Here is a 22607-nt window from a genome sequence, read left to right on the forward strand (position 1 = left end):
ACTGTGACGCGTGGTCTGCCGTTGGAGCGCACACTCAGTTAGTTATTAGACGTGTTACTACTGGTGCCCAGAGCTGTTCAGCTTAACGCACTGAAGCCTCTTATCTGCTGCCTTTCGCTTTTTGTATTGTTCGAGTAGGAGGAGCCGCTTTCCTGTGATTGTCTGCCTCCCTCCCATCTCTCTTTCTCCCTCTCTCTCTGTCTCGCTCTCTTTCCCTCTCTCATTTTTCCAAAGTTGAATATTCCAATTGCCTGGGAGCTCTCGCCAGCGGAGCGGTGCAGCCCACTGACTGAACGGCACCGGACTGGTGTTTTTGCTTTGCGCCGCGCTGTGCGCTTTGTGGAACAGACGTGAAGGAGTACTCTTCAATACCCCGGCTCGGCTCATCCCCTCCCTGTCCACCCTTCTGTGTTTCTTTCGTTTCGGGGCTTCTCTCAAGATGACAGAAGAAAAGAGAAGTGGGCATGTAAAGCTGGTAGGTGTCTGAAACCCCTCCCCTCCGCGCTCAGAGGTGTCTGACTCGGTCTATCTGTGTGGGGGTTCAGGTTTGTGGGAACGCTCAGACAAGCCGGGGGAGAAAGAAGCGCCCGGAAATAGAAACGGGAACCGGTGGTGCTTTTCCCAGCCATCTATGGGATTTTTCTTTACGCGTTTGTGTAAGCTTTCTCTTGAATGGAACCGAGCCATACGCGCACGAACATGTCTGAGGTAGGCTGCTGGTAATAATGCTCAAACTTAGACATTAGTGCTGGGACAGGTTTTCTCAGAAGCTTCCACGTCCGTGTGTCCCCATCTGATAATATACTGTACGTGCAGATTTGTGTATGTGGCAAGTTAAGGCAACAGCAGTGTATGCACTCATTGGTGGTCTAACATTAGATTAAAACGGCATTTTTTGCTTACGAGGGTAATTTAGGGGGAAAGATGGGTAAATAAAGCATTTACGTAGTGTGCTCCAAAGTGCCTCTAACTCCCATCAGAGCTTAAGATAACCGAGCTTTAGTTTGGATACCCCTGCTGCGCATATGATGGCATACTGTTTATTAGAGTGATTCAGCTTCAGAGAGTCTTGTATTATGGTTATGTTTATTTAAAGGGTTTTATAGGCTCATTTCGCGAGCTGTAGTGTATCCATGAAACACAGACGCTCGAGATTTTTGCAGTTTATCTTGTCCCGGGGTGAATGATAGACTATAAACAAGGGGTCCTTATTGCATCCTCGTGCTTTTCAGAGCAATAGAGATTCATCCAAGCGAGAAACATCAACCTGATTTGTTTTGAAAATTTTGTGGAACTCTCTGGTAACCAGTAATGAACCCGATTGAAATAAGTTTTTCCCCTATTTTAAATGCCATTTTTGTAGCACTCTCGCTAAGAGAACATTTTTAACATTAATAGAATTTCTTTTCTTTTTTAAATCTCTATACTTTGATAGCAATATGCGTGCTACACTTACACAAATTAAGCCTTTACTTTTTCATTTTAGCTAAATCCAATCTCTGCCACCGTAGCACTGAAGGGAACTTGTGCCCCAAAATTAATAGCCCAACAAACTGGGATGAAATACACAGACAACATTGTGTTTAAGTGTCGCTACATATCGTTCATCTCACGCAGTGCTGAATGCCAAACATTATCCTGGACTTCTAATAATCCTGCTGAGCTCAGCTGACAGCATGAGGAAATGTGCTTCTTGTTAGGCTGCTGAAGTGTTTTGCAGCACTAACAAGTAACTACTGTTATGTGATAGGTGCCTGTCAGGTCATACGTCTGTAGTAGTTTGCGTTGTTTTTCTTCAACCTTTACTCGAATCAGTCCCTCCGTGCTAAATCTCAAATCCTGCTTTCCAGATTGCTACTCACTGCCTCTCCACTCACCCTCTCTGTGCCTATGCCACCAGTTTGCGTGAAGCAAAACCACAATAGGGTGGACTAAAAGCTGAAACCCAATCAGGCTTTTGCAATTCCTCTAGCAGAAGTTTTCCCAGTTCTTTTTTTTTTCTCTTAAACCCTTGGCGCTGACTGTCTCCTGCCATTAGACAACATGGCTCATCAGACTGATTACACATCAGCATACTCATGTACGCTTCCATCTCAAACAGACAAGAATGCAGTTAATGCTCCTGGCTGCTAGTTACACTCTCAAATGCCATGTGTTCACTTTCCTGACTGATTTTCTATCTTTAGGATTGTTTTCCTGTTTCTCACTTTATCACCCTCCCCCTCTTCCTTCCTCCCTTCCCTTCTTATTATTTCTCTCCCCTTCTAACTCTTTCTATCTCAGAGGAAAAAGTGGATGTTGTTCCCTGTCGGTACGGGAACCTACATCACAAAGCTCACTGTTATGCCTGCTTTACTTTCTATCAGCTTCTTTTGCTTAGGCTGTTGTGTATACATTTCTGTCTATTCACTGTGGGCAGCCAAAAGAATTAAAAGAAAGGTGGTAGATTTAAAGAAGCCTTGTTGTCCAGTGATGCATGTTGTAAGATTAAATTTAATGGATCAAGGGAGATGCAGCAAGCGTGATTCATTCAACAAGGTTTAATGGATTAGGTCGTGTAACGGTCATGTCTTGGATTTGAAAAAGCTCGACATTGCTGCTGCCAAAAAATATGGACAATATTGGTACCAGAGCCTCCCCTGCAATGCTGAGGGTTAGTTCACTTAATATAAGAATAAAGCAGTAGACGTGTTTCTCTTTGTTCTTACTTCCTAATGTGCTGAATTTCTAAAATACTTCTGATTGTCCTCTGGCCATTTTTTTATTTCATTTCAAGTGATTTGTGAGTTATATGGTATTTCTTTAAAGTCACTAAAGCTGTAAAAATCATTGGAGACCAGATTTGTGTTCATCAGTTTAGAATGAGCCCTGTTAGGTCTCCTTTGATTTTCGAGATTGCAGCAGTTGCATGTCAAGCCCCGATCACCTTGATCAGATTTTGAATTAGCCCACCTGTTAATCTGAAGTTGGTATAGCTGCCAGTAATATACCTTAAAGCACATAACTTCATCTGAACTACATGACAGACAGTAAGTGGTAGCTTGTACCATTTTGTGCGTCTGCACAGAGGTGGCCAGCTTTGTGCAGTCGAGGGATATACGGAGTGAAGCCATGCATCTGAACTTGGGATGTTTTAAAATCCCCTCTGCTCTCTTGTTCCCTTCAGCGTTCCAGCTTTCTGCAACAAATCTAGAACACAGCAATTCCTCTAATTCTCTAAAACAGTTCAAATGAATCATCTTAGCGAGCAGACATGGCCCGCTTAATAAACTGTGTGCTCCTGAGTTTCTACCTTCAGCTGTGTTGTTTTTGCACATATGCGCAGTAAATGAGCTGAGAAAACAGTTTTGTATTGACAAATGTTGGGGCTAATGTAGAGGCAGACAAGGTTTAGGTTTAAATAGCCTGCTATATATTTCAGTTATTGCTTTACGATTTTTTAAAGGTCTTTTTGCGTGTTCATTTTGCACTAGTAATAACACCCTAGAGGATATGCTTTTGTGATGGGTGCAAAAGTGATGGGCTGGTAGCACTGAAGTAAGCATAATCACAGCATCAAATGCACTTCAGGGTGCCATTAACAAAACCACAGGAATCTGCAACAAGCACCTATGTTAAATGGAAAGTGTCAAAACAGGTGAACTAGCAGGGCCTGCTGCCCATTGTTTTAGAAGAGAAGCATGCTGTTGATCATTGTATATCAAATGATAACAAAAAAAGATGTGTGTTGCAAAGAATTTCTAGTTCTTTCTTTGCCTCTCTCCCACTGTACAGCTGTTCAATTTCTTCACATTATTCATATTGGTCAAAGGCCAGATAAATCTTGTGGAAAAATTACTCACTTGTGTAGTTGTAGCTACAGTGAGGGCGATGGGGATTGAAATTAACCATGCATATGTGAAGGTGGTGGTAATTAGTTGTAAAGAGTAGAGGGACCGAGTGAGACTAAAAGATTGCCAAGTCTGACTGCGGATCATTCATTAAAGAAAATAGTTTCTGTGTGATATAGTATTGATCTGCGGAATAAATCTTGGAGTTGAGACCTACATCGCATGGATGGATGTATGGTGTGACAGATTGCCTCCTGTCTTTGTCTCCAGACTCCTTTGATCTCTTCAGTGCACTCAGTGCAATGAAGGTCCCTGCCAAGGGAGGCATAGCTTGTCTCCCAGATATATTTGCTCTGCATGTAGATCAGCAAAGAGTACTCATGCATGGCACCACATTGCTTAACTTTCTTCTCCCGGCCAAAATGCCGTTTTATTCTTGTGCTAGCATGAAAGTCCTGCGGCGCCATCTATGTGCTCTACTATAGTTTTGTTAACGTTATATCTTAACACAGGCAGAGGAGCTTCTGTATTGCAGTGCTAGCACGGGGAAAAAAGCCTTGGTAATCTAAAACAGTGCACTGTGCTGTTGAAACAAAAATGACTATATAGAAGGTTACATAATCACAAAATTGTGGCTACAAGTGTTGGGCACACTTCTGTAAAGTGCTGAATTGTGTGCTTGTGTGCTGCTGTTCAGTGCTCCACTCCACTGTCTTCATTTTGTTAACTCTGGTCTGGCAAGCATCAGTATATATGCTGTGGCGGGAGGCATCATAGATGTTAATTAGTTTGCATTCAAGAACCCATCAGAGCTTCAGTTCAAATATATTGTCCATCCTTATCATTATGTGAGCTCCAGCCCATACTTTACTGACTTGTCCAACCTCCAAGCGTTTCATCTATAACCGAGCCTTAGTGGATGATTTACAGACTAATATCTCAGAGCTAACAGATTGAGCTTACGAGCTTTTGAGTTAAACTTGAAAATATGGGCAAAACAAGTCTTGAGTGGTGAGAGAACTTAAACCTCTGGCTGCTCGCACATGTAAACATGTATTGTGCCAAATTCTATATGCAGTACGTAACATGAAGTGCCAAGTCCCGTCTTTATATTCCTCTTTCTGTTGGCAATGTCCATGCTTGTATTTTTTTCTGTCTCTGTGTCACTTAACAGGAATGCAAACCTTTTCAACTAACACTAATGACATTCTGATATAAGCAAGTGCTGTATTTATACATTACAGATTACATATAGTTGCATGGTGGTGCAGACTAAACAAAACAAGGGTGGGACTGTGACCTGTCGTGTTGACCTGATCTGTGTGTAAGAAACACCAGATCAAAACTGGAAAAGGAGAGCTCAGCTGAGAACAGCTGAGGAGGAGGCGGCCAATTTTCATCCACACTAGTTAACAGTCAGCTGCCTATGTTGGTACAGATGTTTCCTATGATCTCACCTGCTGGCAGCAGGATCCAGAATCTGGGCCCAGTTCTGACGTCATGCTGTCCACCCAAGAGGCCTGTCTATTGGGTAAAGTGTTCCACACCTCCTGTCTGTTGGAAGCAGAAACTATGGATATTGTGAAGGTGTAGACTTCTGCCCGGGGAATGACATGAGCTGGGGGGAGTTAAAAGTCATATGTGAACAAAATGCTTTGAAGATTTTCTGGGTCTTTTTTTCTGTTATAGTAGATTATGGAAGATATTTGTTACTAGATACTAGTTCTTGAAAGTTCTTCTGGTTTTCTTTTGATTTTTTTTTCTTAACTTTACAGCAACTGTTTCAGGTGCCATTGCATTGGAAGTTGTTTCAAACTGTTCCAATTGTTCTGGAAACTTGTAACACAAATCCTTGCGCTCTTCACTTCGTGGCCATTTAACTCAGGTGTGTTGCTTGCAATAATGAACACTATAATCTCTGCAGCACAAGCCCGGATGCCGCTGTGATAAAAATAGAGGGATTGGAAATGGAAATGCAGGCGGAGAGAGGGAATAACTATAAAGAGAAAAATCAAGAAGGTAGGTGTAAACAGGAGGAGGCGTGAAAAAAGATTTTTGAGCCGCGAGGTTATTTGGGGGTTTCTGGGGAGGGTTCGTAGCTGTACAGATCAAAGAGCAAAGACAAAAAGTTAAGGGGGTTAGAGGAGGGAGGAAAAAAACACGACTGACTCATGCACTCACATATAGACACGTACATAATTCTATCATACACAGTGATCTGCCCAGCAGGTGCTTTTAAGGAACACCCTCCTACTTAAACGACTTCTTTAGGAATGATTGATGCTCTTTAGAACCTCTGCAAGAGATTATCTGTCACTGTTTGCAGGGAAGGGTTTATTTACAAACTGCTAGTTACTTCACTGCAGCTGAACATACAGCCAGCATAATTATAAGTGGGAATTTTATTTGACTGATTTTTAAGTGTCCTGGCCATAGGTTCAGTTCCGTGTTGGTATAGCAGTGGCTATTGTTAACTTTCCCAATTATTTTGTGTGGGTTTGCAGTGCCCTGGGGACTGGCTTTTTTTAAAATGCCGGCAAAGCTATTGTTTAACAAAATACCTATTGATTTGTGTCAGCTCTGCTCGTGGGGCCACACTGAGGAGGGAATGTTGTTTTGTTTTCACAAACTAGTTACTCGGAATGCTTTAGAGCACTAACTCCATCTTAGCTCAGGCAAGTCCAACCAACAGGAAAGACGAGGCTCATTTCTATTTATTCTAATTGATAGTACAGACTTTTATAGAGTCTGACCTAATGTTTTTAAATGTGTTCTGGCACAGCAGATGTGTTTGTATTTTTATAATAAAGCTATTTAAGATCTCATTTTTGCAAAATCTGCACAGTATTAGAGCCTGATCAATGTAGAATTTTTAAGACCATTACTATATTTGGCAGTATAAAAATCTGATGTATCAGCCAGCATATCTTCTTCTTTTTTTTTTCTTTGAGAAACACAAAGCATTTCTTACGTGTCAGTATTTATTTCCTTGTTTACGCTCTGCCAGGATGCTCAGATTGCGCTGTTTGTAGCATTCCAGGAGCAACGAGGAAGTTGCAGGTTGCCCTTTGTTAGAAAAACTGTTGAATGTCAACACCCATAGCAAGATTGAAGGGTGTTTTTTCCATGTCTTTTTTTAACGTTTTCTTTTATCTGTCATTATAAATGCAGATACTTACAAAATAGCTAATGGCGGCCGTTAATATCGGACCAGTGATAAATCAGTCGGGCTACATAGTTAGTGAGCCATTAGTCTCGCCAGGAGTTTTACTAAGGTTTCATTAAAAACCAGGAAGGGTAAGGTGGAGGTAAATGTGAGATTTGAGTGCTGTCACACATTCCTGAACATCCGTTTTCTTTCTGTGAGATCAGGTCGGAATCCCAGTGTTAGTATTTCCCTTCTTGCGAGCAAAGTTGACTGCTTAAGTTTGAGAGTGACTACTCTGCACTGCGAGTGAGTTTGCAATGATTATATGTTGCATATCATTGCAACATCATTGTTGGTACTCCTGCTCAGATCTGTCTTTTGACAGTTGTGCTGTGATATACACATTGGCAGCCTACAACACTTCCCATAAATATTTCACAAGAGATTAAGGAAACTAAATTTTTCAAGCGGCTGTCAGGGCTCATTCATTGTGCTATCAATCAGCATGTCTTTTCACCCTTAACAATAATAAGATTTCCCATCTTGAGAATGAACAAATGATCACTTATCAGTGATAAATAGAGCTAATCAAACAAATAGAGCTATAAGCTGCTGACATTTCAATGCATGGAGCATGCTGAGCCAATCGAATGGCAGCCAAGGAAAACAATGGCTCATATTCACCTCCCCCTCGAAGGAAATGCCAAACATTACAGTGCTGTATAAATAGAAGCTTCTGACTTTGTAGAGCGTGATAGAGGACAGGAACCCCCTCCCTGGGGTCACAGTCGTGGCAAGGTCTCCCACCTCTCCTCCCTTCTCCATTCTCCGTCTTTATTGCTCTTTTTGTTTTCATTCTGAGTGAGTGATTTATTTTTGTTCTGATTTCTTTTGACCTCACTGTGGGGTGTTTTTTTTTTTTTTTTTTTTTTTTCATATTTTTTGGTTCACTTCTGTAGTTCATATTTCTTTCTCCCTCACACCCAGCAACCATGAATAACTGAACATCCTAGTAACACTTTACAGACACCTCCTGGTTTATTAATGAGACCATCTACTACAGTAGAACTGGCAAATGGCCCTCCAGGATGCATTATGTTTTGGGGGAATGTACGGACTTTGAACTAAAGTGACTCACGCAGTCTGTTCTCACTGTAACTCAGTTTAACTGTCATGAAAAACTTCCCGTTTGCATTTAGATAAATGCAGCTTATGCACATCTGGGAAAACAGGGCCCTCCAAAGTGCAGCGTGCAGTGTCGCATTAAAGGTGGCACTTCATTCTATTTGCCATTTCACACTGTTTTTTCCATCCACCTAACTGAGACTGGAGGAAGGAAGAAAGAAAGAAAGAAAGAAAGAAAGAAAGAAAGAAAGAAAGAAAGAAAGAGTGATCCTTAAAAAAAGGTTAGTTGCTCTGTCTGTAAGTGATGGGGTTACAGATGTTTCAGCTGAGATAACTCCAACAGGTCTTCAATCTGTAGTATTTAGTATTTATTTATTTATTGTCATTGTCAAGAACAATGAAATTGCGTTTGGGGCTTCCATACAACCCAAAAAAAAGAAGAAAATAATAAATACCCCTTAAAACCCAAGTGTACATATTTAACCCAGTGTGACTCCAATGCAATAAGACAATCCTTAGCAATAATGTTCGTAGAAATTCAGACAAAGACCTGAGAAACATGACAAAATACAACAATGCAACCCATTCAATATTATTGTACTGTGAGATATGATATCAGATATGATAGTTATCTATTTAAGAAAGAGGGGGGGGGGCAGGAGGGGGAAGAGAATAAAGATATGATGCACCAATGCAGACCAGTTCATTGCTATTAAGAAGTTGGATATGGTTATTGTCCGTGAGAGGGGGGCAGAGAGTTCAGGAGCCTCACAGCCTGTGGATACAGGCTGTTGGCCAGTCTGGATGTTCTGGCCTGTATAGACCTGTACCTTCTCCCTGAGGGCAGCAGATGGAAAAGGTGGCGCGCAGGGTGATGTTGGTCCCGCAGGATACTGTGCACCCTCCTCAGACAGCGAGTGGGGAAGATATTACTGATCTCTGGCAGACTTGTTCCAATAATTCTGCCAGCTTCTTTCACCACCCGCTGGAGTGCTTGCTGATCGGCCTTGGTGCAGCTGGGGAACCACACTAGAAATCCATACGTCAGAACGCTGCTGATGGCACAGTTGTAGAAGTTCAACATCAGAGATCTGGGAATGTGTGCGCTCCGCAGTCTCCTCAGGTAGTAGAGGCGCTGTTGGGCCTTCCGTACAACTGAGGTGATATGGTTGCCCCAGGACAGGTCCTCGGTCACAGTTACCCCCAAGAATTTAAAACTGCTCACCCTCTCCACCGCCTCACTGCCAATGAAGAGAGGCAGATGGTTGTTATGACCCCTCTTCCGGAAATCTACAATGATCTCCTTGGTCTTTTTGGTGTTTAAGACCAAGTTATTGTCGTGGCACCATGACTCTAGTTGTTGCACCTCTGTCCTATAGTTTGTCTCATCATTGTTGGATATAAGTCCGAGCACTGTGGTGTCATCGGCAAACTTAACAATGAGATTGGACGCGCAGGAGGAAATACAGTCATGGGTGAAGAGAGTGTATAGCAGAGGGCTCAGAACACACCCCTGAGGGGCACCGGTGTTGACCACAAGGGTGGAAGAGGTGTTCTTACCCACTCTGACACTCTGTCTACGGTTAGTGAGGAAGTCCACAATCCAGTTGCACAGAGAGGAGTTAAGTCCCAGTTGGTGGAGTTTGGGACGGAGTTTGTATGGCCGGATGGTATTAAAAGCCGAGCTGTAGTCTACAAAGAGGAGCCGTGCATAGGTGTTCCTGTGTTCCAAGTGCTTCAGTAATGTGTGCAGCACTGTGGCGATCGCATCCTCGGTTGACCGGTTCTCCCTGTATGCAAACTGGTGCGAGTCCAGGGATGGTGGAAAAGCAGCTCTGATGTGTTTAATGACCAGTCTCTCCAGGCATTTGGCGGGAATGGGGGTGAGTGCCACAGGTCTGAAATCGTTCAGACATGTGACATTTGACTGTTTTGGGATGGGAACGATGGTTGCTGCTTTGAAACAGGATGGTACCAGTGAACAGGACAACGAGGTGTTATATATAGAGGTGAAGACGTCCGCCAGGTCCGCAGCACAGTCTTTTAGCACCCGGCCCAGCACTCCATCCGGCCCGGCCGCCTTCCTGGTGTTAATGCTCCGGAACACACGCCTCAGCTCATGAGTGCTCAGGACCGGAGCAGGGTCGGTTGAGGGGAGAGGGGACAGGACAGGGTCGGTGTTCTCCCTGTCAAAACGGGCATAAAAGAGATTTAGATCCTCAGCCAGAGTAGAACTGTCGGCTGAGGGTGATGGTGTTCTTCTTTTGTAGTCCGTGATAGCCCTGATGCCCTCCCAGACCTGCCTTGGGTTTGTGTTGTTCTCAAACCTGGCCTCGATACGCCTCCTGTGCTGCTGCTTGGCAGTCTTGATGCCTCTTCTCAGGTTGGCCCTGGCAGCACTGTATGCCTCCTGGTCCCCGGATTTGAAAGCGTTGTTCCTTGTTCGAATAAGTTGTTGAACTCCGTGTGTCATCCAGGGTGGATTATTAGGGAACACACGGAATCGTTTCCAAGTTGTTACATTGTCCACACAGAAACAGATGTAGTCCAAGACAGTGGAGGTGTAACTGTCCAATGCGACACGATTGTCAGTGTCCTGCACCTTGAATACATCCCAGTCTGTGCAGTGGAAACAGTCCTGAAGCATCGGAATAGCATCCTGCGGCCATGTTCTCACGGTTTTGGTTGTAATCCCAGTGCTCTTGATCTTTTGTGTGTATATTGGGTGTAGCAGAAGGGAGAGATGGTCTGACAGACCCAGGTGGGGATAAGCCTGGGCTCTGTACGCATTCGCCATGTTGGTGTACACCTGGTCCAACGTTCTATCTCCTCTGGTAGCACACTTCACATTACGGTGGAAATTGTGAAGTACAGATTTCAGGTCCGCGTGGTTAAAATCCCCAGCCGCAATAAAGACACTGTCCGGGTGTGCTACCAGGCTGTTATTGATGCTGCTGCTCAATTGTGCTAACGCTAGCTTAGCATTAGCATCTGGTGGAATGTAAACAGCGCAGATGTAAACGGCAGAAAATTCCCGAGGGAGATTGGGAATTTATACGCCTTTTGAATCAGGCGTATAAATGTATTTCCTTCTGTTTGCAGGCTCCACAAACAGCCTGAAAGACCGAACACCAGCTGCTGGTCTCAGCAGATTTAGGAAACTGCATGCACATGTGGCAACACATAACCACAAGGACACACACATTCACCAGAAAGGCATTTTGTGTTTGGAGCTTTGTGTTTCTTTATCTCAGTCTTATCATGACACACTGCCAGAATCTGTAGCTGTAGCTGCAAGGGTATAGTTTATTCTCCTCCTGAAAAATGTTGGTTTTTATCTTGCAAAATTACTACTTTGAAGAGGAGAGCAGCTCCAACTGTGATTTTCAAGTAGTCAAATCCATTGTAGTTCAATAGGACAGCGTATTAGTATAATTTTTTTCCCCTTAGAGAGATTTCTTAAGAACAAAAGCTGTCATATAAGCTGTCAGGACTTATTGACCTGGGTATCTGACTACTAGAATCAATAACAACAGCACGGATAACATCATTTACTGGTATAGCTTGACAAGATGTTGATAAAGTGGCCGGCACCTTACGGATCGCTTATCCTTCTCATTTAGAGCACAAATAGCATGCGCTTTAAGCTGTCAGCTGTTTTCACAATGGGAAAACTTTTCACAAATATATCGTCAATCTTCATACAGAGGCCTATTGTTTTCTTGACAGTTTTTCCAGTCTCATATAGGTATACAGGGGCCAAGAATGCAATTTCCAGCATAAAAGATCCTCTTTTCACAAACTCAGAGTGTCGCTTATGTGGTGCGTAGATTGCTTTTTCACACGGTGTGAAGTAAATTACCATATTTATAGAAAATTCCAGTAAAAGGTTAGCCATTAACTTGGCACTGTGCTGTTGCGCACATATATACACACGCACAGAGTCAAATAAAAATATAGAAAAATTGAAGAAGAATTGGTGTCAAGTGTCAGCGGAGGCAAGTTTGTTTGCTTTCTAGCAGACAAACTTGGAAGAACAATAGATTTCCTTGGATTCTGCATTGTGTGCCTATGAATCATTCACTCGTTTTTGTTTCACGAATGCATGTATGGGGCATTGTTTCACTCCAAGATATTCATTATTGTGGATTGCTGGTAAGTCCTAAAAGATAAAACAGAACCCTTCGCAGTGTTTCCAGGGAACTGGCTTTGAAAATGAGAAGAAAGTATATTTCAGAATTTAAAACTTTTGTTTTTTTAAAGTAAGGTGGGGAGAAGAGGGTACTGAAACTAAATAACACAGTGAGGATAAGACAGACCAGCTTCTTGCCTCATGAGCCTGATTGTCAAGGTCAGTCGTTAACAACATAAACACTTGCGAGTGGATTGAACCCTGCTTACTTATTATATTTCTGCTTTTGTTGACTGTTAGTGGTATCTCTGTTCCCTCTCTCTATTTCGTCTTTGCTCTCACCACATGCCACTGCGTCTAAATATCTAATAAGCTGTTCTGCCAACTTCTGATCCTTGGGTTTGTTCTCACCTGGGCAAATGCACATGAATAATGGAAGCAGCATGAAGAGAGGCAGGGGCCTGGTTGCTCCAGTGTTGTGTTGAGGCCTGATAAGGCTCTCTACCACAGCAAAAGAGCCTCGGAGAGCTGATGAGACGACGTCTGACACTATTAACTTTATTACCCACAGGCTGCCAAGCTGTAACAGGCAGAAGTATTAAGCAGAGAGTTAAGGATAGGAGGTGTGCTCTATTCACTGTCACAACTCTGTGAAAATCTCATTTCAGTCTGCTTTCATGTATAAACACATTAAACCAATTAGCAAGTCTGGCTCAGGCTTGGACTTCACAAGAGTTGATTGTTTGTTTTATTTTCAGTGTCTTGCATCAGTAAATGTCCTTCACACAATAGAGCCCTCATCAGCACCGCTGACAGCAAAACAAATATGGTAATGAAAATGAGTGCTGCTGAAACATGTGCACCCAGGCCAGTCAACATTAACCAGCATTTTACCATATGGATAAAACAAACACTAGTCAAACACTGATACTTCAGTGTAGCATCTGATTGACAAAGTACACCACGTTAGGAGACAGATGGTGTAGTAGTGGCCTAAACTAATGGACTTTATTCCAGAATACAAGTGTTTGTGTCCCATCTAGGACTCGTGTCTGGTTAGGCTTAGGTCAAAAAACTTACCGATTGGATTTAGGAAAAGATTATGTTTTGGATTAAAATGCAAGCTTGTTTTAGCTTCTTCAGTAGCACTATGACAAATTCCCCGACTGTGACAACACCAGCAAAGAACATTTGGCTGTGGTATCCCTGTGTCTTATTCCTAACATTATGGGACTATTCTAGTCCGTCAAAGTACCCCATACATTACAATCTAACGATGCGTGTTTCAGGCTCTACCGATTCCTCTGTCCTACAGGTAGGTGAACAAATGACAAATCCTAAAGAAAGATAATAAAATAGTTTGATAAAAGTGTATAAGAACAGGAAATGAAAAATAACAGTTAAATTGCATTAAAAAACATACCGCATTTTCACCTTTTAGCCCTATTTCTTCCTCTTCTACACACAAAGACATAGAACATTTGTCAACACAGCATATCTGCAGTACATGCTATTAGTATATGCTGTTACTAATGACAAATTATACCAATGTCTGCAACTTAATTTGGATGCCATTAAGCACATTAATAACTAAGCTAAACACCATTTTTCAATGCTACCGGCTTAATTTATGCTGAAATGCTGGCACTATTATGACTTATTCCATAAAGTATTAATAATGAGTTTCCACAAGATCCGCTGAGGGTTAGTGAGGTGAACTGTGATAACCTCTTCTCTGAGTCCCAGGCATATTTTCCTCAAACAAAGGACTAACATTGGTAAACTGGGAATGGGAAAAGTTAACTGGCAGTGAGCTACTGCCCTTACTGGTGCCCTGTGCTGGCTGAATTTGAGGCCTGTCAGGTGCTTGATAAGCAATTAAAAAGTGATTCAAATAAAAAATATTGGTTTTGCATTTGAGCCAAATTTTGAGATTAAAATAATTGCTGTGTAGTATTCACTTTGTGGATGTAGGCTCCTTGCTGAACACGTTTACCAGTCGGGATGGATAGACCCACAGAGAAGTGACGTAGATTTATTTTGTTCTGGAGTCGTTGCTGTCTCAGCTGTAGCAGTGAGGGGGTTAAGTTTAAGTCCGTCTGCTCAACTGTACTGAATGTGAAATGGAAACACCAGCTTGGCTGGATTACTGTTTACATTCTATGAATAGGAATCACATGTTTGATGAAACCGGCCTGCTCCTGAGGTCTGCTGCAGAGAGGAAAAAGCAGGAATGAAAGGGAGGAAGAGAGAGGAAAAACTGAGCCTGTGGAGGTGGGCGGAAGAGTGAGAGTCAGAAGAAGAAGGGATGAAAACATGATAAAAATGAAGGCTGGACTTGATGGTCTAAATATTTATTATTATCCCAAGAAGAAGCTCACTGAAGCACATGGCATGTGTTGCTTGATCCCACTTATATAATCATATGTACAGTTTTGGTGTGTTCAGGTCAACTTGAGGGCTCTTACATTTGGAGCTGCCGTATTTCCTTTTTCTAAAATAATGAATAAGTCTCTTGATTTCTGGCACAAGTCATCAGTAACCGGTCGTGACATGTGTCTTATGCGTGGGGTATTTTTTAACCCTGTTAAAATTAATTGCCCACTAAAATGTCAGGATTTCAGTCCACTAATGCAACTGAATTCCACTGAATCTACTCAAAGTCCTGTTTCGTTTTGGTTTAAATGCTTAGCTGAGGTGATTATGGTAAATGCCATGGGAAGGGCCTGAGAGTTGTGTTTGCTAACACTGCCACTAATGAAAGCAGTCATACAGCCGTGTTATGTTGGGTTACTGTTTTCCGTCCTGCTGATTTGTGCAGCCTCGCCAAAGTGTGTGGGGCTTTGTGATTTAGCACCGCACAAACAGGCCAGTCATTCTCTGTAAAAACACGCGTGTTGGCTCCAGGCGTGACATTTGGTTACGCCGTAAAAGTCATGAATGAAATGTCCTTGTTGACGTGAGAAAGGCACTATGCAGAGCCAGAGAGAGAGAGAGATCAAGCTTCCACCTTGTTGTGCCACGTTTAAGCTATTTTCCTTCTTCATTTTCCTTCCAAAACTAAAGTATAATTTTCTTGGGTGGACTGAATCACAGACAAAAACATTATTTATCATCTAGCTGCATTAAAATGCCATAAAAGGCACTAATACCACAAACACAGGTGAAAGGTCCAGGTCATTGAGTCAGATTAGCCGAGCTGATGCCGAGAATGCCGTGTCGAAGGCACCCACCTGTCTGTCAAAGCAGCCACACACGATAATATATAACTCTAAGCCTTCTAATGCAATTCAAATGGGTAACTTATCAAACTATTCACCCTCCTCCACTTTGCAGTGAGCTTGAACTTTTCTCCCTCCTACTCTTTTTCCAAGCAGTATAAGCAATTAGCAAAAGGGTTTTGAGAACCATTTCTAATCATTAGGAAAGTTTTTTGTGATGTGACAGCATTGTTGCCATGCACATGTTGTGGGTTTCTTTTCTTTTTTCTTTTTTTTTCTCCAGCAATACCACGGGGATAAACATGCCAGTGTCTCACGATGTGTTTTCTAAAGCCCTTCCAAAAGGAAGACCGCTGAACCCCTGGTGTTGTTGTTTACTGCTGTCTTGCTCTCTGGAGCCTCAAACCTCAACCATGTGATTTTTCTGCTCCGCTTCCTTTCGCTGCGATAAGCCTGTGATCAACAGCCTCTGGTGATAGATAGATTCAAGGGACACTTATAGTACAGAGAGTAGCGGGAGTGCAGGTGGGGGATTGTGTGGGGGTGTGCGGGTTTTGTAAACACTGTCAATCTGACAATGAAAAGTGGCGATTCACTGCAGATTGTCACAGTGTGTCAGTTGCATCAGTGAAAGCAGCTTGCACTGGAGTAGGAACCGAGAGCTAGAAGAGCATCTTATTATGATTTTTATATATATATATATATATATATATATATATATATATATATAAATAATATATGTTTGATTGCATCTGTCATTAGCATGTTTTCTCTCCATATTTGCAAGGAGGTGACGCTCTGCTAGATTTGAATGACACCAGAAAGTAGCGTCGTTATAAACATAATAACGACCGCTCGTCTGTGGTGTCCACATCTGTCTCTCATTCTGCTCTCATTCTCAAAGAAAGTGTTTGATAGATGTCTAGCATCTGTCTCGCTCGCGCCTTTCCTTTGTGTCTTTATAAGCGCTGCAGTGGATATGCATTTTTGCCCTTAGGGGAAAGGTCTACGTGTGGTGATTGTTTTTATCTATTACCCCTTCGTTCCATCATCATCAAGTGTCCATTAAGCTCCCGTTTTGGCTCTGCAGCTGTGCTGCTACAGTTCACGGGGGAGCAATTTAGTTTTTACCAGTAAATTGTTTGTACAAGGATAATCATCTTTGTTCCACAAGTGTCATCTCTCCATACTGATGTGTGAAACCTGCGCTTTTAAATAAACAGCCTCCTTTGTTGTTTTAGTGTCAGATTATGACGCGACATAAAGCGAGCGTGATGTCAGTGGTTGCTATTTTGGGGCATTTCTTTCAGGTTATGTCTTCTCCCACATGAACGCTGGATCTGAATGCGTGGGAACAGGTTTTACGTATATGTAGATGAAAAATTCAGTCTGCCTTTAAACACATACTAAATCAAATGATCTCTCTAGGCAGATTAATGAGTCATCAGTTGCATCCATTTTTTCTTTTTTCTCTTTTTCGTTCACTTCATTAATAAAAGCTCTGAGCAAGACTAAAAGATTTTGCTACAACACGCACTGTAGTAGATCAGGATAAGTGCCTAACAGGTTTGTGCCTTTGGGCACATGTGCTTATTTGGGTTTGTGCGGTACTGTGCGTGTATGCCTGTGATATGAGTGTTTTTGTTGAAGCACTAGCTCAAGCTGTTATCCTTCCAGATGGGACACTTCACCTTAACAAGAATGGCAGATGAAGAGAGACAACAAGACAGAGAGAGTTTGTGCTTGTAAATGTGGAGCTCTGGCTGTGTGTGCTTATGATTTTGTGGATGTTTGTGTACGTGCATCTGTGTGTGTGTGTGTGTGTGTGTGTGTGTGTGTGTGTGTGTGCCAGCCTGTCTGCAGAGCAGCCGCATTTACCATGAGGCTAGGAATTGAGTCCCTTAGAGACTCCCATCATAGCCAGCATTGTTTCCCCAGAGTGACATAGCTAAAGCTTAATGGGGCTGTTGATGGTGTGTTAAAGCTTGGTGTTAATTATAACACCATGCTCCGTTAAACACAGTCACATTAGCATCAGCATAAGGAACACTGCTGAGCTCTGTCCCAGGGAATAAAGTGACACTGCTGATTCAGTCAACAGTTGAATTAAATGTTGATAAAATACGCAGTTTAATGGTCATGCACTCATATGCGATCTGATGTGCTCAATAATTGAGGGTTCAGACTCTGTTTTATGGATGTCACGGTGCTAGAATTTCAAAGTCGAAACTGATGCCCAGGAACATGTGCAATACGCAATATTTTTATACCAAAAAAAGGGGAAAAGAATAAAAAGAATTAAGAGGCTTTTTTTAAGTAAAAATTAGATAATGCTGTCTGACTGATTCTGGTGACTCGGCAGTAGATTTTGTTGCTGATCAAATCAGATTTAGCAAGTGCCTCTTCTCTCTAGTTGCTGGTAGACTTTTCTCAGCTTTAGAATGGGATTTTAAGAGAGCATAGCACTTTTTAGATACATACAAATGTTTGTCCGGTTAAGTGAAAACCATCCATTAATGTTACCGACAGGCAAGACTGATAACGTTTGCTGCTCCCGCATTATCATTATCATTTTATTACTACTTGAGCTGCTAGTGAGAGGAGGGACCGCGTGCCTGCTTGTCTGCAGTGGTGAAGTGTGAAACTGTATCATCTGGAGGAGGCGAAGGCAACACTGTTGGTGTCAATACTGTTGCAAATGAGTATCTAATCCGATTTGCTGTTAGTATTGATTAGTATCTGAAAACCAATTTTCTTTTGTTAGTTATTATACAGCTCTCTTGACAGATTTACATTCCTAAAGCATCTTTGCAGAGTGACTTGTAGTTTATTTCAGTGAGAAAGGAACCGTGCCTGTTGTGTGACTTCTCCTTAGTTTAATTTGTCAAATACTACTGATGAAAAAGGATGAAATGCAGTAACAGCTATCCTGATTGATTATATACTACTACTAATGATAATACTGATATATGATAAGACAGGAGGCAAAATCTGAGCGGGCCGAGTAGAAGGTGTTAAGAATTTCACTGGGGGTGAGCAGGATGGACAAGATTAGAAATGAGTGTGACGGCTCAGGTTGAGCAGTTTGGAGACAAAGTACAGAGGTAAGGCTGAGAGGGTTTGGACATGTGCAGAGGAGGGATAGTGGATACACTGGATGAAGAAGATGCAGAATATGGAGCTGTCAGCCAGGAGGAAAAGAGAAAGATCTCAGAGGAGGTTTGAGGTGTAGTGAAGGAGGACAGTGTGACAGAAGTGCATGCTAGGTACATGGCGAGATGGAGGCAGATGATCTGCTGTGACTGATCATCTGTGCATGTCTGTGCAGAGCCACTTAATGAATGTTTGCACCCTGATGTTTCCTGATGTTGATTTATACCACTGAAACAGTCAGTGCAGCTGATCTGTTGCTTACCCCGTGTCTGTTCTCAGAACTAATCTGCTTTTAAATTTATTTACAACTATTCTGAATTAAGATTACTAGTAGAAAGCAGTAAAACTTGTATATTTAATATTTCTATCAAATCATAAATAAAAAGGTCAGCTGTGATTTGTAACTGGCTGTTATATATAGCGTCAAAGCTAAAGACTTATGTCCCATTTGTCATTTGAGGCCAGCAACCTTCACTGCCATCAACAGGTTCTGGAAGTTGGAAATTGTCCTTGCCTCACTGCATAACCTTCTCCCTACATCCCATTTCTCTAGATATTTCCAGTAATCTACCTTTTTTGTTATCAACCTGATACGCTGGAGATAAATTTGTTCTGCTGTTGGCATGACAAAGCCAAACATTATGTTGGTGCACTCAGTGGTGCCTCGCTGCTAAACATGCTTTTTCTTTATACCAGATACGGCTGGGCGATGCGATAACAACCTCATACAGTACCTGATAAATAACAGCCAAGGTGAAATATTGCAGGAGGATATTAGGTGCATGTACACATGTAACTACAGCATACTCAGAGACTCATACCTGAAATGTATTTTCCCATACACGCTCAACTTATTCGCACACAAGCACAATGCCCTTTGCCTTTTATCAGCATAATATCTGCATGATTGGCTGAGGGTAGTTATTTATTTCTTTTCCAGATAATGAATTTTGTAACAAAGCAGCTGCATGCATATAACTGCTTTCTTCATCTGAGTGCCTTTCCCAGGCACTGCAACAACTGCTTAAATCATGTTTGCTTTCAACGCAGAAGAGGTGGAGACTTTCGGGAGTGCAAACGAGTTTAAGCCTTTGAGCTCCCTTTTTCAGTTTGTTTTGTTTTTGTTTTTTTGGCTCATCTTCAGCTGTTCTATTTTGCCATTTCCAGAGATTACGCATGGTTCATAATTTTACAATTCTGTAGAAATTATACTAATTGAACCCTACCAAGTTAGAACAGAGTCTTTGCACATTGATGTTGTTACATGTGGGCCGGGGTGGCCACAGGTCACTCCTCGATTCAACATGCTTTGACAGGAAGCTGTGAACTTTATTTTCCCTCTGCATTCAAGCTTAACTGGTTGCATTCATAACAAATGCACTTATCACAATGCATGCTTTTAGAACATGAACTTGCATCAACAACTTATTTATATTCATGTAATTGTTTCAATACAGTCGGCTTGGTTTAGTATCTCTCACGTGAGGAACTCCTACTTTTATTTGTCAAACGGGATGTGTAATACTTTGTAAAGCTTTTGCAGTTTACACTGTGCCAAACCATCTATGAGGCTTTAAAAAATATTCCCCCATGTTTCAAATAACATTGTTTGAATCGACAAAGAGCCGTCAGTGCTTCAAAAAGGCTGTTTGGCAGGCTGTGCTTAAAGTCACTTTTGTCAAGTGATAGTTATTAAGCCTGGAATTCTAGGAAAAACAGCAGGCGGAATGCACCGTTACTCAATGAAACTACTGATAAGCGCTTATTGTCAACACTCGTGCTCATGAGTTTCATTCACAACACATTCTCCCTTTTTTTTGCATTGTTGGAGGAAGACTAAGGTAGATCTGTCTAGATCTTACTTGGTCTCCCTTGTGATTCCTGACCTTTCTTCATAGCGTGTTTTAGAGCATCATAATTAGTTACAACCTGCAGAACACCACAGGGGGAGACGAGGGCAGTCTATTAGGAACAACCTTGCTCAGTGAAATTGTCACTGTCGGCTTCCTGAGGTTGCATGGTTTAATGCTGCAGTTTCACGCTGCCTGCCTTGTTTCTTTTTAAGGACAGAGAGCCATGGGGGAAGAGAGGGATGGCGGTTATTAGTGATTTCTCATGTCAGTGATTTTAAGGCCACCCAGGGGAGACAGCTTGATAGGCAGGCCGCAAGGTGCTGAGATTTGAAGTGCTTGGAGAACAAGGAGGAGGATCTGAAATCAATTTTCTTGCTTAGCTGTTTTCACCGTTTGCTGCTTCGATCATGCGCTAAAAGTTAAAATTTCCTTGAAGTTGTTGCTTGATAAGTCAAGCTGATCTTACTATAAAAGCTACAAAGTGTCAAGGTGTTAAAGTCCTTCTACAAGTTTCTCTGTCCTCTGCTGCTGGACATCTGTCTCTCCTTTTCTCTGCTGTTCACTCCATTAATTTTAACCTGTTCTTTTGATTCGGTCAGCCTCTGCCTGTATTCTCTCTTTTTATATAGCTCTGCGAGAGGAATCGCATCAAAGGTTCCACTGAGGGAAATGAGTTGTTGTGCAAGGAGAGGAGGTCATATTTACCAGCACATGGAAATGTGTGTAATAGTGATGTTTTTGCTAAATCTGTCCAGTTCAGTCAAACTTACATGAAGCCACTCACAGCTAGCTCAGGGTAAATGGGTGAATGTGTTCTTGTGTGTATTTCTTTATGACCTGTTAAATAAAAAAAATTTTTAATTGTCTGTGCTTTAGAAGTGAAATTATCTTGCCTTCACTTGCTCAAGAAGAAATATAATTCCTAATTAGAGGCCTTTTTAACTGATAATATCTTCATTTATTCTCCACATAGGTAATTGGCCAGCTTCCGTGGGATTTGATGTCACCTTTAGATTGGTTTAACTGAAGATGGAAACACTGGAGTCTGAGCTGACCTGCCCGATCTGCCTGGAGTTGTTTGAAGATCCTCTGCTCTTGCCTTGTGCCCACAGTCTGTGCTTTAACTGTGCTCACCGCATCCTGGTGTCTCACTGCTCCACCAGCAAGCCCCTCGAATCCATTTCTGCCTTTCAGTGTCCCACCTGTCGTTACGTCATCACGCTGAATCACCGCGGCCTGGAGGGCCTTAAGCGCAATGTGACGTTGCAGAACATCATTGACCGCTTTCAAAAGGCCTCCCTTAGCGGCCCCAATTCTCCCACCGAGAGCCGTCGCCTGCAGCCGCAGCGACCCTACACCGCCACCATTAGCGGTACAATAGCTGGAACGATTGGCGGCGGCGGTGGCACAAGTGGAGGCAGCGCTCGTAGCAGCCCGGCCACTTCCAGCCACTCCCACCAGCACGCCAACCACACCAATCACATCAACCACACCAACGCTAACCACAGCCCAGCTGTTGTTGCTAAAATGGATCCACGGATCAGCTGCCAGTTCTGTGAGCAGGATCCGCCACGCGAGGCCGTCAAGACTTGCGTCACATGTGAGGTATCGTACTGTGACCGCTGCCTGCGTGCAACACACCCCAACAAGAAGCCCTTCACCAGCCACCGCTTGGTGGAGCCAGTGCCAGACACCCACATCCGTGGCTTGACCTGCCTGGAGCATGAGAACGAGAAGGTCAACATGTACTGCTTGGTGGATGACCAGCTCATTTGTGCCCTCTGCAAGCTCGTGGGACGCCACAGAGAGCACCAGGTGTCCTCCCTCACTGAACGTTTTGACAAGCTCAAGGTTAGTCCCTAATAAGGTCATCACCAACAATTTCAGTGCACTGCCCCGATTTTGTGTTTTTTCACTTCTGTGTTTGTGGAGTACGGTGAGTCACAACCTGCAACTAATTTGACTAAAACATTGTGATTTACTGCTAAAGCTGTTCTCGTCTGAACACAGATGTCTCATACAACATGCACCATTTATTATAATACATTTGTTTGCAGTTTGCTACACAATAAAATCATTAATCCGGTCACTCTTGCCTTGGGAATGGGCAATTTTGTTGACTGTGAACTTTCACTGCCATAAATA

At 42.5% G+C, this 22607-nt stretch overlaps 1 protein-coding gene across 5 annotated transcripts in view; it reads left to right on the top strand.

Annotated features, from left to right (window-relative positions):
• The window catches only part of mid2 (midline 2), a 172024-nt gene that overhangs the window by 54766 nt on the left and 94651 nt on the right, over window positions 1-22607 (top strand). For 2 of the 5 annotated variants that reach the window (XM_086258046.1, XM_086258039.1), the window contains one exon: window positions 21436-22313. In XM_086258046.1, the coding sequence (XP_086114172.1) occupies window positions 21492-22313 (822 nt within the window). In that variant the 5' untranslated portion in view covers window positions 21436-21491. Of the gene's footprint in view, window positions 1-151; window positions 476-571; window positions 709-21435; window positions 22314-22607 lie in introns of those variants that run through there. The other 3 variants (XM_086258030.1, XM_086258060.1, XM_086258052.1) reach the window with 3 other exon arrangements.

The sequence above is a fragment of the Aulonocara sp. 'chitande type north' Nkhata Bay genome, linkage group LG2 (assembly GCF_057382095.1).
Source record: "Aulonocara sp. 'chitande type north' Nkhata Bay isolate Kocher_YH1m ecotype deep benthic linkage group LG2, A_spYH_male_GT1.1, whole genome shotgun sequence".
Classification (NCBI taxonomy): Eukaryota; Metazoa; Chordata; class Actinopteri; order Cichliformes; family Cichlidae; genus Aulonocara; species Aulonocara sp. 'chitande type north' Nkhata Bay.